This window comes from Ptychodera flava, chromosome 11 (assembly GCF_041260155.1).
Source record: "Ptychodera flava strain L36383 chromosome 11, AS_Pfla_20210202, whole genome shotgun sequence".
Lineage (NCBI taxonomy): Eukaryota > Metazoa > Hemichordata > Enteropneusta > Ptychoderidae > Ptychodera > Ptychodera flava.
The window spans coordinates 12,103,462-12,121,927 of NC_091938.1; the positions used below are offsets into that span (position 1 = coordinate 12,103,462).

The following is an 18,466-nucleotide window of genomic DNA, read 5'->3' on the forward strand; positions in this document are numbered from 1 at the left end:
CTGAAACTGCCTTGGACTTATCACTGACTGAATACGGTCTTATAAGTTAAATTTTTTAAATTTTAAGGGGCGTTATTATATTATGAAACACACTCACGATTACATTGTCATTCACTGTAAATGAATTCTGTCACTTCCATATAGGTTATGCAAAGGCGACAAGTATTTTACAAGGGCGTCATAAATCAGACTAAATTCGCAAAATCTACATTAGCTTTGACATTGACCTTTATTTGCACTTATTTTCTCCGGTATACTCATAGATTTTTTAAAGAATAATGGATCAAGTAAATTACTTTTAAGATTTTATTTTATGTGTGAACATGTCGCTGCATATATAGATAGACAAATCACAAACATGGTTTATAATATACAGAATAGCTATCATATAAACATTGTTTTTGTGACGGAAGAGGGTATGGGCCACCAGTCATACCGAAACGGTCGTTTGGCAGAAATAGCAGAACAACCAGAGCTCAGAACGTTCCATTATTGACAGGAATAGGGGTGGACAGGATTACTTAAACCACAGGAAAGGTAGCGAAAACGCTGTGAATATACCAGGTGTAACCGGCTAATGGCTGTCTGTCTACAAAGCCGTTCCTGAAACGGTATGCTATGTATGTCATCTATGACAAGGAATGTCAAAATAAATGACAACGGTTATGTAACCATAATTCCTTTGACAAAGAAGCTGAATGGTATCATCCCTATTAACAGAAAAACCAAAACAATGTGCCCCACTGCTGTATTCAAAAGAAACTGAATACTGCCGCTAAAAATTTCCAACCTACAGCTGGCTAGCTAGGATTGCCAGTCAATAATTCAAATTGCACTGTCGTTTTCACCACATGAGACTCATCAAAGTACGGATTTTGTGTTTTTTAATCTACACACTTCTGACTACAATCATCTGAATCTATACACTGTGAAAACATAAACTTCTTTCTAAAAGCGACAGAAATAGAAAAAATGCTATTTGGAAAGCCTTACTAGTGATAATTTTTGTTTGTGTATCTAATGATCTACAGGTACACACAAAAATGAGAACTGTTCAAGTACAGTCTCTCTAATCAACATGGAAATGTTTCGGTAAAAAATTAGAGGAGGCGAAAAGAGATATGACTGCTCAGGTAGACAGAGTATGGAAATTAAAACACCTGCCATGCTGATAAAATATTAACCAGTCCTGTGCCCGAGGAAGCTGATTTATAATACGACTGACTCTCGCTCGATCTTGAAAAGGAAAGAAGAAAAAGCAAGAAAATCGCCACAAAGGACACAGGGTAAAATCAATCTGACAAAAAAAAATTATTAGATTTTTTAAAGGGTAAAAGGTCAGAAATAACCTGTTGGATTGATAAATTTGTTTTTAAAAAAATACAATTAAGGACAAATTTTTTTTTCGACACAGACTGAATTGGAAACCAAAAGGGGTGGTGTTTCTGTTTGGAAATCTGTCTTTTCTATAAACTCCCCCACAAAACAAAATATGTCATCCTGCTTCATATACCTAATGAACTGAGCTGAAGAATATTTGACCTTGACAGCCTGCGATGTTTAGACTACATACTGTGTACATGTCGAGTTTTCAAATCAGAGGGACCATAGGCACGATATCACCATTTTTTTTTTCCTTTTTGAATTAAATACTTCTGAATGTTGAAAATTATCACACATGAAACACAGCTACTGTTTTACATGTAAGCCTGACAAATATTGAGTAGTGTATACATAAAGCCCTTACCACTGAATATTTTCCTTTGGTGCCGCTGAGCTTTTTAAATACCCGCAAACCAGACATGAAGCTCCAGTTTCTCTCAAGCTCCCTTTCTCTCTCTCTTTCTGCGATGATTTAAAGTCTCCTCGCAAACAGATTGATGTCACCGGCAGGGAGGGTCAGGAAATGAGATCCCTTTCTCGGCGGTGAATTCTGGTAATTATGACTATCTTATGCACTGAACGTGTGGCAGCATCGCCGGTTGATGAGAGAATGGGCCGCTATTATATTTGCAGTGCACCTGACAGACACACAGACACCTGATTTGCATAATGGTGAGCACAGCTGGGGCTGAGGAGATATGACTGAAGGGGGGAGGAGAGTCAAGCGTGCGCCATGGCAACACCTAATGTGCTCCATCATAGGGAAGGATGGAGATGAAAAAAAAGGTAGTGGATGGTGATCTTTTGCTATTAATTTCACAGCAATGATGGAAGACACAGTCATTCTTTAATTAATATACAAGGCAGGGCAACGGTGGATTTCGAACGGGCCAATTGTCATTCTAAGGCTGCAGCGGACCACATCAATCACAAAGAGGGGGGTTAGTTGACAGGGGACTGTGTACGCAATCATCATCACTTGCAAGTGGAGAACAAGTGCCGGTTTCCGTCGGTCTGAAGCCTGATGCCCATCCCGCTTCCTAGCAACCGTTTCCACATTCAAGTGAGGGAGCTCGGCGGCCAAGGGGAGGAAAATCCAAGGCAAGGGTGCTCATACAGGGCGGAGAATTTTTTCGTCTCCACAGAAAGGCAGCTCATTTCTCTCTCTCTCTCTCTCTCTTGCTCTCTCTCAACAAGCCGTGTATCACCCCTACACCGCATTAGCAATGCGCTCCTCTAACCAAGCCATTTCCCTAATCACATGGACTGGGTTTCCTTTTAAGGAAACACAGGAGCCAACTTTAACAGTCTTTGCAGTTCTGTACATAAAACATGGCTAAGCCCTACGAATGCATTATTCATAGTCGTTGCCCTATTATCATTGCCATGAAAACAAGTAACAGTTTACGGCGGCAATCAGTACGCATGTAACGGCTCCACAAAATATTAGTGAGAATAAATTACAGCTTCTGACCTAAAAATAAATATTACTTTGCTAATCACGGCGCAAGATTTGATTGTATAATATTAACAGGCAATTGTTAAATAATTGTGTGTGTCTTTAACATAAGTGATTAAATAAAATGCTGAAATTGTCAATTTCTAATGAGGGAAAATGGTGGTACATGTATTTTCTCTGTTTGTGGATGTCATATTTGTGTATGCGTCCACCACTATATCATAGAACATATGCTGTTTATGATTATGAAGCTTGTTATGGATACGTAATGTTGAGACTTTGCTCATTTATTTTAGTTGAACTGCGGGATAATTCAGTGGCAATCAAAGAGACCTGGATGGGTCTGTTTGACACCTTTACAGCTTGTGACAGACTGGTGAGCCGCGCGACTTCAATTCACCTTTTCACAATTTCATATAAGCCCCTAATGAAATGTATTTAAGCGTTTTAAAATGTTTGCCGATTGTTACGCAAATCAGGCAACCCTGCATTTTTCAATATAGGAATTTCATATTAAATTGTATCATATACAACAAAACCAAAACACTTGGATTTGTATCACTACAACTGAACTCATCCACACCGACCCATCTGTTTTAATACCATATTTGACCTTGTCTTATTTTATTGCAAAAATTAAATTGGTGGTATGGTTCACTTTTATTCATATCATTTCCCTGGGTAGGGTTGCTCAACATGTTTGTTCACAAATAATTTTTTTCCATGCAACTACAAGTTGATGTGGATAAAATGTTGAGGTGATATCTCAGTACGCAAACAAATGACATGCAAATAATGATTCTTGTCAAAAAATAATATTTCATGACATTTACAGGATGTAAAAGAAAAGTATTTATCCAGGAGCCAAGTAATCAAAGTGCAATGAACAGGCCATCTTGTCAAAAAAAATATTTCATATACAGGATTTAAAAGAAAAAAATTTATACACTTGAAAGATCTGCTTGCTTACAATTTTGAGTGCTCTATGCAATTATATTGGCTCCCTGGAAAAAAATGTAATTTCAAAAAAATTTGCTGCGTTGTATTCCGGTAGTTGCTGTATTGCCTAAAACAATATCTCTGAGCTGGGAAGTGCGATGTGATGTTACTCTGTGGACATAATCAATATAGCCGATGATTTGGTAGACTTTGATTTGAGAGAGTATTGACATACTGTCTGAAGATGTCTTTATATTTGTTCTTTATAGATATCATTGTGTTTATATTTTTCTATCTCATTCACGAACCGATGAGCATTTGGTGTGCTATTTACATTCTGTGCAGTTCCATGCCCAAAGTGGTGAAGAAAATTCTTAACTTGGAACCTGGGATTGTATACAAGGACCGTGGGTCAGATTTTGAAGCTTGTACGTACATGTACTGTTTTCAATATTAACTGGGTCAAAGGATTATCAATTTTCTTTTGGGCAGGCCAAAATACATTATTTTTTCAAAAATTTTGAGATTAATATTGACTGCCACTGCCATGAAAATGTATTCTTGATGTTTGATATAATATGGCGAGTCATTGCAGTATTTCAATTTTTTTAACTTCCTCTTGAAAATTATGTCAACAAAACAATCACTATGTCAAAATCCATGAAATTTTGGAAAGATATCTGAAATAACATTTTAGAATTGAGAGTTCAAAATTGAATGGAAGATAAAAAAACACTACGATAGACTTTGAATTCTGTCTCCAATCTGAGGCAAATGAGGAATTTTGCTATGGTATGTTCAATTAGCATCTCATAATTGACAAAACTCCTCGTACTGCTGCAAAATACACTGGCACATAATTGATCGCATACCTATCACTCATAGCTACGCTAACTCTCCTGTCATTCAATGCAGTGTTACCTGGAGCTGGGCAGAAAGACAGACTGGCCACCTGTCATGAAGTTTGGGTCTGTGACATGGGAGAATGGGGGAATGGGAGGGGGATAAAGCAAGGGGAGGGAAGACAGTGCATAATAAAATAACTTTGAGTAAAGCAAAACAGTGTAACTTCTGGTGGTACAGAGGTATTCTCCACTCCCCTCCCCCAAGCCATGAAAATTAAACATTTCTGAAACTCTGCATCCGATGAGAGCTTCCTCTCTGAACAGAGCATCCCTGAAGGTAAGAAAACTAATGCTGGTACATCTGTGGTGATTTTTCAGGGTGAAATGTCAATTTATTTTCAAAAGGAAGATGAAACAACATGTCAAAATTACTTTTTGAATTTTTGTGACCATTTTCCCTGCATCTAGTACTTTTTCTGTGATGACTTTTTGATTTGTGTTGCGAGAGACACACACTATCTTACTGTATTTTGTGTATTGATCAAGATTATTTTGATACTTCCCAAATCAAAACTTCAATAACACTTGACAAGGCCTGTGGCTGACAAAACATTTCACGGGGACTTACAACTTGCAAGGTGGTATGGTGAATAATTCTGCCGGATGGTTACAGAGATGCAGCTGTTATATTTTGCTTTCTTTCATGAATAAGCATGTACAAGATTCTTGTTAAATACAACTTTGACTATTTTAACATATATGTCAATATTATGATAATTTTTGTATATTTTTCTTTATCATTTCTATAAGTGTATTGATATTAAAACATTTGAAACAACATCTTGAAGCAACTACCCAGCATCACACACACATTTGTGTCAGGTAAAGTATTTCAAAATCTTCTGCTGTTACAAATGCTTACTTTTTGAAACTACATTTTAAAGATTTTCTTTAGCTATACCAGAAATATGGCCTCTGTGGTCAACAAGTAAATTTTTCTATCAGATTGGGTTTTGGATGGTCTATTTCATCATGCAATTTCAGACACGAAAAAGGTGAGATTGCAACAAGGTGAGCATACACAATTGAGGAGGTAGTTTCTTCAAGAATATGAGCATGGAATCATAGATTGACCTTTTTCTCAAAAAATTCAAGAGTGCATTGGAGATGGACTATTATGAAAGCAAGTTGACCTAAATCCTCAGTGAACAATGGTTGATTTCTCAGGCCTTGACCAAAAAACAACACATCAATACTTCTCTGATTGCTCTCATATGTGTTTCAAGGAACATCAAATTAATGAAAATTTTCACAAACACAAAGACTTTGTGATCTGAAATCTATTATTCACTGAAAGTCAATACATTATCAGTTCATCCTTTAGAAAACATGAATAATATCACCACCGAAAATTGCTTGAAAAAACCTTTGTTTTTAAATTTCATATTTCTATCGGATAAAGCTCAGATGAAAACCAACTACTATGTGTGTATAAATTATGATAGCTCATATCACATTTTAATTTGCATAAATCAAATTCTAAATTTTTTTCATTATTTTTTTTTGACAGTGGATTTTTTTAGAGTCACACCCATTTCATGAAATGAGCATTGATTAACCAGGGGCGAAATCCTATAAATACATAGTATTTGCATTCTTTGCCTGAGGGCTGAAACCAGCATCAGTGCCATATGTTGGCTTTCCAGATGGATAGATGTAAAAGGTGGGTTTCTTCTTCAATGAGTTAGAGGCAGAAATGTTCTTTGGCATGAAATGTGAATGTGGGCGGAGAGTTGTCGATTGATGTGAGGAGGTGTCTGTATGGGTGTCTGTATGGGTGTGTGTGTGGGTGTGTGTGTGTGTTTTTATATGCTGCATGTTTACTGATGTGTGTGTATGTGTATGAGAGTGCACATGTGTGTTTGCCTGTTTCACTGCTGTGTACTTGATCAGACAAGCCATGGTGTGGTAATGAGACACTGTGTTTCATTGGTAGTCCGTGCACCTTCTAAAGAGAAGATGGGCACTGGAAAAAGAAACCCTACCTCTGTGGTAGGGAGTGAGGGGAGGGGGAGGGGGCAGGAGGATGGATGCCAGGAGAACTATCAACGTCAATGCACACAGCTAGAATGTATACATTTGTACTTGGGAGTAGCTTTCATGGAAATAGTTCATGCTATGCACCATACATGGACAGCAGAAACTCACGATGGCTCTAGACTTAACACAGTCTATTGCTCTTTTTCCCCTCAGAGTTTGTGTACAAAGATCAGTAAAAATGATGAGGTAACATTTTTTATGTCAATAATCAAAGCTGGTGATTTTGATGAGAGAGAAATATCAATTATTTCCCCCATGTGACAACTATTTGCCTTTTCATTGAAAATACAAAGGAACAAATGGGACAAACAAGAAAACAAAATACTGTTCAAGAATCTTTTCCCCTTCCTAATATGCATTTACTCATCTAGATCTGAAACAAGCCATTAGCACGCATACGGACAGCCTGGTCAAGCCTGTTAAACATATTCAATGAGTTTTCTCCTTTCCTGTCTGATTGCAGACCTGCCGGTCTCTAACACTGACCAGAGAGCATCGGTTTCTCAAGGATACGTCAATTACGGGTAAATTGTTATAATGATTAATAACTATACGTTTCGCCAAAGATCTGAGCCATGAAATTTGTATCTATTCATATGCAAATTGTTCATGCCAAATGTTCATGGTGAAACATCGGGGTGGTTTTTCAATGCTGATGTGTTTTTTGCATGTCAATAGAACCTCTGATTGGCTCTAAGATAATCCACATCATATTTAATGTGCGTGAGATGCAGTGTCACAGACAACCAGAATCACCCGGTTGCGTTCAGGAATCGAGACATGGGCAAGTGGATCTGTTCGGTTGGCCTTTTGCACTTCATAATCAATGGAAGTTACACCCTGCATACATGTTAAAACCATCTTTCTCTGTGTCAGCATTATCATGATTAACTGTTGCATCATGGGAAATTGTCAATGAAAACGCTCAACTTTCATGTCACAGGTGACATGTAAAACCATTGCTACGCTGTTGGTCAATCTTTGCTGACTTTCAGTTTCAAACTGTTCATGCACTGCTGTGGACATTTCAAATATGTTCACATCTATATGGATGACCTTTGTATTTCATATGCCTTTTTCATCATTTCTTCGACAAAATTGTACAAATAACTCCAAACTCATTTGACACCATAATTACTGCATAAACTTCCATAAGTAAGCTGCAAAAATTACCTGTCTACATGATATTGCTTCGTTATATGCCATACATGTATTGCCCTTGACCTTAACCCCTTGACCTTCAGCACCCTTCCTGAACTTGACACACCGTATGGGCATTCCCTACACTGTGTTCAAATGCTTCAACAATGTTGAATACCATAATTCCTCTGTATACAGAATCCATGTCAAACCCTTGAGAACAGAAGTGACATTGTTATGGTAACAGAGCCTAGTGGATTCTGTCCTTCTTTTGTATAAGTGTTGGGGCAGGATTATTATCAAGTCTTATTTTTATCAAGTTTTCATCTTTTACTTTAAGTCTACTTAAAGCAATATATATTTTTAAAAACACAGAAACAGACACAAAATAAGCATCGTTAACTAGCCTTGATAAGAATGGTCTCATTGGCTTATGAGAAATCATACTTCAACCAATCAAGTATTTTGTTTTATCAATTTCATCCAATTCGCTATTTTTCATCATGTTCACTGTATCATGAAACTTCTGAAACCGGTGCAGAGATGATTTTTCAAAGTGAATATGGCCTTGATAATTGACGAAATTAATCATTGACATATTGGTTTCAAAACAAGGTTTCCGTACACTTGGTTGACAAAACTACAACATCTGTGCGAACTTGCCTCTGGAATAAAAGCTTAATTTATTGGCCGTCATTGTACACCACCTATTCCCATAGATCTCAGAATATGTCCATATTGTAAAGGTAATGGTATTACAATCATAGAAGATGAATGTCACTTTTTACTATTTTGTCCTTTGTACGAGTTAGAAAGAATCAATTTTATACCACAGAAATTTCGTGTTTTTCCGACACAAGACAAGTGCTTTGCTTTGTTAAGATGTAAAGAAACGGATGAACAATATAAACTATCTGTTTTTGTTCATAAATCCTTTAAGAAACGAGAATTGTTTATACAAGCTCAAGAATAGTCTTTTTTTGTCTGATATATATTTTTCTCTGAGTATATGTATGTTTTCTTTCTTCATGCAATGGGCTGAGGCCTTAGCATTTTGGAATTAAAGAGTATAAAAGCTTAATTTGGAGCTTCCTGCTTGAGGTTGGAAGGATGATGATGAAGTTTTGTTGCTGAATCATGGAATTTTATAAAATCATGTGGGACTTTCCCAGTGAGGCGTTTGTAAACTGTCTGTGGATTAGCTGCCAGTTGGCCTATATGCCAGGTTACTACTGTGGCACAACAGATTAAGATTTATCAATCATGATACAAATGAAAGTTTTATAGAGTATAAATCATACACACTCGCTGCAATATATTTATCATGAACAACATATCCAAATAATTATGCTTCCTTTCTATCCCTGAAACATGGTTAAAAACATTTCAAATTTTCTACTTTCCTTTTAGATCACATATAGATTACATACATACAGTATATTCACTGTACCCACAAACATACACACATACATCTGTACAATAACATACAAACATACACACACGCATAAAATCATCCCCGTATGAGATCATGAGACCCAAATATATGCCAGAAAGATATCATCACCCATCTGTGTACATGTCAATGCTTTCTGAAACACAGTCATGTTCAATGCTCCATTGTCATTTTTAATATCCAAATTACTGAGCAAGAAAATATTGGAGGAATCAAGAGGTTAGAGGTTACCGGCATGGCAACAAGTACATGTAACACAAAACATGAGTAGTGGATTTAACATTATTTTGAAGAGATGCCTTTAGAAAATTTAGAATTCATATCTGGTTACCTGAAATCTCATATTTACCCATAGCATGAATAAACAAATTAACACAAAATATGTTAAATTGTTTCCAAGAGATACATACTTATTATTAAATCAGTATTTTGAAAATATTTACACAATCCAATATTCAACCTACAAACCAAGAAAATCATGAACATTTCTGTCTTTCCTATCACTGATAACTGGAACTTTCCTGTGTGCAAACCATCGCTGCTCATTTCTCAGCCAGACAACTCGGGGAACGTAATTGACATATTACGTACGTTCCTACTTAAGCATTCCCTTCGCCATTGAATATTTGTAAATGTACTCCAACGTCAGCACGTGAATGCGTCACGTTGCCAATTGTCACATCCCTGAGAGGGATACACTCTCACGGGGGTTCGGCCCACCATACGCACACGAGAGTATGTTTTTTTGATTATTTATTTACGCTTAAATTTACGCACAAGGCTAATTGCAGTGTTTCTCAAAAAGCCAAGATGACGTCACCGTATTGTAATAATCACTGTTTCATCATTTTTTCAGGTGACAAAATGAATCTGCTTTCCCCTCCATCTAAATGGAATGCCCCATTCACATTCAGTTAAACAATAGGCCTATTCTACCTCATGCCATTATACAGGGGTGGTAAGATTAAACTTCTTCATGTTTCACGGATCCAACATAAATTGCTCTTTAACCAAAGTGCTCGGTTTTTCATTTGTGATGATAAACTTACAAAATTTGATCGCTGTAATGTCACGAAACGGCAAAACTCTACCTGTGCAATTGATAAGACGTTCAAACAGCATTTTTCGCTCTATTTACTGGCCAGGGGCACAGCATAAAAATAAACTGCCAATGATAAAAGCAGAAACTGTTTCACCACAAGAGTGGAGTCAGTGAGTGTGTGTCTTTATCACGGAGGTTTTTTCTGAGGCTGATGAAATGACGGCCGTGGCTACTTGTGTATTCCGCACACAATGCTGCATGATTGGACTGACTGCGTTAGAGCGTAGTCAGGTCAGGCTATAGTGGCTTATGCTGACGTCAGAGCTAACACACGGTGAAATATGACAAAAAAAAACCTACAGGGATTAACAGTGTTCGTTTCAGGAGACGATTTTCAGATTTGTGACGAAAATAGCTCGAGTTGTTTTTTTTTCTCCCATTTTTACGTTTCCAAAAATGGAAAAAAATCTGCCTTTATTGATATATTCTGAGAGCATATTTTGAAAGTTCAAATTGTTGCCTTTACACATTCATGGCATTGGTGAGCAATAAAATTTGATCATTACATTTGAAGATATGTCTAGTCTGAGATACCATATTACCTGCAGTATGATGACTGTCTATCCATGACATTGTCATGGCTGGACATTCCTTCTTGCTCAGTTTCAACACTGATTCAACGTAGAATTTGATAACAACATTGTTAAATTCTTTTTCCATGGGTCAGAAATCATTAAATAAAGCTTTCGATGGACAAAATCCTAAATATAAGTATTTTCAAAATCCTGTTTTCTTTCCATGAAAGGTCCACATATCACAATAAATGTGTGAACAGCTACGGGTGTACGGTTCAGTTTTATGAATCAATCAGTGATCACATGTATATTTTGGATGACTTAAACATTAGATAGTATCTATATATTTTCATTGAATGTCCGAGAAATGCTGTTCAATGCTGTGGAAATGCAGGGCTTCATCAACAAGTCATGTCCTACATGAATGATACAATGTGGAGGACAAAATATTTGCTGCACCCTACTTGCCCTGGTGAACAGATGCTGTACCAAAACAATGTTTTTTAAATGATACAAGACCTGAGCTGTCCAGTTGTCTTGATACCCCCTCCCCCTACAGAAAAACAAATTCATAATGCTGGGAACACAAACGTGTTCACAAAAATAAATCTGTAAAAAATGCTTTTTGCCAGTCTGTGTGTCCTTCAAGTCATCACAATCATGTTATTCATGATAAAAATTGTCTTTGACCAGACAGATGTACATCCTTCTGGGTAAAATATTTATGACAGAGGTTTTCACATGTTTTGTACATTTCACCTTTACGTTTTGACCATGAACAGCAAATTTATGCATACACAGGAATCACCATAACAACATTTTCGGGTGAAACCAAAAGTCAAATAGCAAGAACTTTCAACTGAAAATTTGAAACTTATAATACCATTTAAAATCTTCCGCTTTGACAAGTCAAAGGCACTTTTGATGGTATTTTCATATATTCCAATCGGAATAAAACAGTTTTCTTCAATGCCTAGCTGTGTTGTATTAGGCAGTATAGGGGTTCATGGGTGACCCAGAATGTTACAGAGTGGCAAAGCCAATGAGATTCAAGAAGAGCAACAAATCTCCGAGACTGACTAGGGTTTAAAGGGGAAGTTCTTGATCCCTAGTTCATTGTTGATTGACATATACACAGCGTGATATACATAGTGGATAAATATAATATTATTTCACAGTTCTCCATTGATAATGTTAAGCCTGTTGGTTGATATTCTCCTGGATTAATTCTAATCTGGTTCTGTGCTATTCAATGATAAGATTATAACCTGATTTACAATATTTTACAATTGAAACAGAGATTTAAAAACGGTGAATATTTACCACAAGGATAATGACAACGTCATTCTACAGTATCAAAATGACACTTTTTTGACATTTTCATTAGACAAGCAAATAATCTTTCACAAGGACAACAGGTAAATGAAAATTGATACACTTTAATTCTGAATTGTAAACAGACAAAGTTGCAGTGATTCTGAGCTCTCTCTCTCTCTGGGGTGAGAGTGAAGCGAACTATGAACATTACGGGTAAACAACACAGGAGTAATGAAACAATAAACTAACGAACATTAAAACTGGTAAGAATAATGCTATGACCGTAACCATGGTGACCAGACATACACAGTTCAAGGGGAAAGTTCAAAGGTCGTACCTCTTCTGCTAGGTCTTCAGGCTGGGCAAGCGGTGGCTCATCTCGTGCAGCTGCTGACCCCATCTCGTTAGTGCTGGCACCCAGGAGTTGCTGTGGTGGAACAGAAAAATGGTTTTTAAACTCTCGACAGGGAGAACAAATGCAAGGTGAATTTACAAGCAGTGTTCCCTCCATTCAAGAACTCTTTTGAGTCAATTTAGGAATTTCAGCCCTGCACCAGCACTGGTAATGTGTACTATGTTCTTGTGTGGGAGAGAAGTTCCCTGAGCAAGAAGTGTGTCAAAAGTAACTGACAGCTTAGAGATTCAACGGTTTACAGTTGTGAAGAATGTGGTGGTATACAAGAATTTTCTAAAATGGTTAAATCTATTTTGCTTCAGTGGGATGACACTGAAATTTCACCCTGAATGACACTGATACTTAGACACCCATAATATTGTTTTATCAAACCATCAATGTATGCTTCTAGATTCATTCTGACACAATCCTGGCATCCCATTGGGTGACCGAGAAGAACTCGGAAGAAAATTTATTCAATTACTATGATTTTCACTGTTGGACTGTACCATTTTTAAAGGGATGAGGGAACAGAATGGCAAGTTGCAAGCTGATACAGGTTTTGTAGAAGTTGCCACATGAGGGCACTCTTCATTGATTTCAAGGGAGGTATCTCAGCACCAGTACCGGGATCAAGGCTGTGTTCAATAAATTTCACTGAATTGCAAAAACAATGTTTTGTCCATGCAACAGTGTGTAGTGGATAGGTTATTTCCCCCTTGTTAATGTTAAAAATGCAAACAACATACATGTACTTGCTAGAGTAGCTTTCAAACCAAAGCATCACTCTCATCATTTCAAGAACACGAAAGATCAATAAGTGTTCGTGCACCTTGCAATAACACTAATAAAAACACAGGACAATCTCGGAGGAGGTAAGGTCCTTTCATTTTTCATTTCATATTATTATATGTATTCAAAGGATCAGAGAAACAGTAGTTCTGTGTGTTGAACAAGTGGAGACAGCGCAAGAAATCACCCTACTCAAAAAATTTTCATGGCTGTAAATACTAAAGCAGTCAACATCTGTGGGCTGTTTTCAGAACTACCCTTTCTCAGTATAATCAGCTCTATGGTTTCAGATATTAAAGGTAGCATTTGTAATATTTAGAAACCCACAGCTGGCTTTTAGCATCGACAAAGCCAATAAATCTTTATTTATTAATGTTATATTGCTCTTAGGCAAAGTTCACTATTACCTAGATTTTTTCCTTAATTCCATCTGTGTTTTCCCAGCATTCAAATCGCTTTACTCTTCATTCCCTATCCACTGCCCCATCCCCCTCTCCTCCCTTGCGTCTTTTCATGGTTACAATTTGAAAGCAACAGTGAATGCACACAAAAATAATAAACGATTATGTATCTTATGCAACACTTTTGACGACTTATTATTGCCACTATCATCATTTCCGCTCTCCCACCCCCCAAAAAAAATTGCTGAATTCCTTGGGCACATATGAAATAATTGTGTATTGTAAACTGGTGTTCTATGTTAGCTCTGCTTCAACGACAATCTGTGCACGGCACTGTCCTGCCCTGGGATGACCTTTCACCCCCACAGGTACTGGTCATGTGCTCAGTTGCAGCAGTGCCAGCAGAGGAGATATCTCTGCATCTGCTACAGGATAATAATGGCTGTCCTATTTGATTGGTCACTCCTTTATTTCAGACAGAAATAAACAATACAATTTCATCAAACTGTGCCAAACTATTTGCATTAAATTGAAATTGACTTGACTGAGATCTCATTGTCTTTTAATTGTACTTCAGCCATGACCTCATAATTTATTTAGTGTCTACGGTTGCTTGTGTTTTATTCATGAGCACAATAAAACTGACTTTCCATTTCTCAACACCATTATTGCTGTCATCCTCGCATTTGACTTGAATTTCACCATTCTTTGAACAATTGGTCTCCGCTCATTCACTGCATTCAGTAATGCCCAGTTAATGACAGCAAATGTATTTCACCTTTTTGTCTGTGGCATTTCACCGTCAGTAGTTATGCATGTGTTGCACACATCATTCATCAGAAAAGTACGAAGGCATTTTTTGATCGACACAGGTGTATTATTTCTTAGTTCTCACTTTGCCATCCATCGGTAATAATTTTCTTTGTACTCCCGAGAGTACCTGGTAGACTCCTAGTCAGCTGTTCACAACAGACCTCCATCTTATTTTCATTTTGTCATCTCTGCTACATGCATTATTCATCAACCTCTCATGTTTTATTCATGACAAGCCGGCTTTATGTTACTTCTCAGCGGCTGGAAATTTTGTATCTGACAGACATGTTACAATTACACAATGAAAACTAAAGACGATGGGGTTTTTTTGATGAGTGGTATGTTATGCAGGTATTGTTACATTATTTCAAATACACAACAAGTCTGTTATTTAACTGATATTTGTGTTCTTCATTATGAGGTCCATCACAGTCTATTTCTCATCTGACATTATTTGCTGATTTCAATTGCCATGAACATGTTAAAATTCCCCTTCCACGCACTTTTTTCCATTGCCACAAAATGGCACTATGTAGCATCTCTATTGCTTTTCACATTGCAAAGTAAAAATTGGAACGTCGCACAAGCCGACATGCGCCAACATTTGTTCAGGAATTTCACTCCATTTCATAATATTTTTATGGCAGCACAGTGAACTGCCGCTCCTGAAAAACCGACATTATTGGACCTCTGTGTCGATAACATCACAAGGAAAGCCATGAATACAAGTGCAACTGTGTTTTGTGGGAAAATAAAAGGGAAATTGATGACGGCAAAAGGAGGTCAACTAGTGTCAGTTTCAATCAAAATTGCAGAATGACGTGCCCTGCGCAGCTCTGGAAATGTAGGTTGCACAGTTGCCGTGGTAACCCATCAGCTGGCTGGTGAGTCTACTGGGTTCGGCTGTCAGCCAGCCGAAGGTTCTTTTAACGATGGTTAACGGTTTTTATTCCTTGGTCCAAAGATGGTGAAAATCGGTCGTTGGACAAGGGGCTGCCTTTGAGATTATCTTGCAACAGCTGTTATGAATAATTCAGTGCAATTGCAAAAAAAAAAAGTAGAATAATCTGATGATTCGCTGTACCTCAGCAGTCAAGCTCACACACATGTCAGATACACAATGAAATCTAGCAGACAATTGCTGTAAACCCTGCTATATTATACAGCCTATGTAGGTTACAATCCCATTTCTGCTAGGCATGGCCATCCTGTTTTAAGTAAATACCGTCAAAACTCCGAAAACAAATTTTTTACAATTACAGTATATTTTATGGGTTGACACTGAACAATGTACCGTGGTTAGCTGCATAGAATTGGTAGAAATAGTCTGATTATCACACCTAGGCACCCAATAATGTTTTCAAAACCAAGAGTTTTGACATGCCATGCCGTGAATTGGATTAAATTTTCAGGGAAGTGATTGTAATTTGAAAAAGAAGATAGCACTATTGTGGCCTGGTTCACCGTACTTTTGTACAACCATGTTGCAGTGCCCTCATCAAAGCTGCTCTAGTACAACCTACAAAGTTATTAATTTTATATTGATGGAGCCTTTTCACAGCCTGCTTTTACTGGATGTGTGTCACTGTTTGCAGACTGGTGAACAGTGTTCAGTCAAGCATGGCCACAGCGAGGCCTCGACATGACACACAGACTTAACCAGTACAATTTACATTCACATGCACCATCAGAAATAATGCTTTCGGGACCTGATTCCTCGGTACACACAGTCACAGAGCCAATGTTGAAAATTGTCAGTGACTGGCAACTTTTCACAAAGCTAACAAAAATTTTTTCTTTGACTCAAACTTTCATGTTGAGGACGTACCACAGTTGCATAAATATGGTAAGATAGCGTTAATTTGTCCAGCTGCAAACACATCACAAACAGACAATAAATTGTCGCTATGATTTTGGTAGGAAAATCACTTGAAAAAAGTCCAGCATTCACAGGCTGGTTTTGCACAGAATAAAAAGACACAGAAAACCCATACATTTGATGTTCATCAAATATTGATATCATGAAAAGAAATATTGTCCATTCTTGGAAAATGAGTATTTACTTGATAGAGAACCAAGATTCTTTGCAAGAAAGGAAGAAATTTGCATCCATATGAATCAAATCATCTGGATAGCGGTCCGTACAAATCTCTAAATGCGATCTGCTCTTCAGGTCACATGCCAAAACAGGTGGCCAGGCCAAGATCGGGGTCAAGCTGCTGACGGAGGTTGAAGTTGCGTCTAAAAATTTTGGGGAAAAGAAATCGGGTGTTGTGATCTTAAGTTCAACAGTGCATCACCTGTTTACCAATAAATACGGCTAGTTTTCATTCGGGTTCGAACTCACAACATACGGCATCAGTCACCTAGCGGAGAGGCAACAGACAGAACGGCTCAGCTAAAAAGTTTGATTTTCACACCAAAATATTTTCCATCTTGTGTCTTCGTAACAACAGGTACTGTGGCTATTGTCTTTCTGGCTGAACTTGTTCAGAAAACTCTACACACAAGTACTGCTTCTTTGGAAGGGAAACATATTGACAGGGAAGAGCCATTCTGAGAAACAATATATGGGGCAGATATCAAACACAAAGTCTGTTTAACAACTTTGAATTTGTCAAGTAGCAAGTACATCCAAGCCAACAAATATAGAGGAGCTATGAAAAAAGCAGCACCTGGCTTTGAAGAAAGCCAAAAACAACAACGAAAGACAGAAGACAAAACAGACCAACATAATTCATGCAAAGAACAACAGCAGTATCTTTCTAATGTTTCTACATCACTATTGTACACCATCCATCATCAGTGATCACTATGATGAGATCTTTTCAACTGCCTAGCTTTGCTACAAGCCCTTTTTGTTTTAATTCTCAGATATGCCCTTGTCAATGTGAAATTCAAATACACAGTCGTTTGGGGATGTGCCATGGTGAGTAAACCAGTCCAAGAGTGAAAAATTTTCCTTACCTTTCGCCAAAACAAGCTTACATGCTCCATCTCAAAAGCCTAGTCATAATACCCTCCTCTTTCCAAACACATCTAAAAATACAACTATTGTCTTTAACCTAATTTGCTCTCTTTTTTTTTTCTGCGGAAGCCAGACAGTCAAATATGCTTAACCACAAAGGAATCACACTGCCTGAGCTGTCTACTCTACCACGGTAAATCAGTACAAAAAGATGATTTTAACCCTTCAAGATGTCTCCTCTATTCATGTGTGTATCACTTTATATAGAAGATGCGTAATGTCAAGAAGCATGGGAGTTTGAACATAGTTGAGAGCAACTGGAGCAGGGCAGGTATAAGACAATTATTATTGTTCATATTCTGTGAAATTGGATGTGACTTGAAAAACCACTACTGATGATGTTACTTTAGCTGGTCATGATCTTGTGGTGCAATTTTACGCTGCTGTAGGTGACAAAATTTTTGTTTGTTTGTTGGTTGTTTTTTTTGGATAAATGTTTTGGAATTACTTACACATGAGGGGATGGGGGTGTGGGTGTGGGGGTGGGTCCTTGGTTAGTTCAGGCCAGGCCTCCAAATCTAGCCAAATATTTCTTTCCCTAATCTGGAGCATCTAAAAAATCCACATACTGATAGTATACATATTATAGTTTGTATAAATCTCTCTTTTTGCATTCACAATTACAGTGTTTGTGTTCAGAAAGGCTGATTGGTATAATAGGGCTTTTACAAGTTCTGTAACCTTGACACAAACACATGGAGCAATCATACCAAGAGACAGAGGGAAACGTTGGCTGGGTTTCAGTGTCATCCAATTATGTTCCCTGACCTTGACAGAATTGAACG

General features: G+C 37.5%; 1 protein-coding gene across 16 annotated transcripts in view; it reads right to left on the bottom strand.

The window, feature by feature from the left end:
• The window catches only part of LOC139143511 (kalirin-like), a 344,734-nt gene that overhangs the window by 37,680 nt on the left and 288,588 nt on the right, over positions 1 to 18,466 (bottom strand). For all 16 annotated transcript variants that reach the window (XM_070713903.1, XM_070713906.1, XM_070713901.1 and 13 more), the window contains one exon: positions 12,591 to 12,680. In XM_070713903.1, coding sequence (XP_070570004.1) covers positions 12,591 to 12,680 — 90 coding nt within the window. The remainder of the gene's footprint in view (positions 1 to 12,590; positions 12,681 to 18,466) is intronic.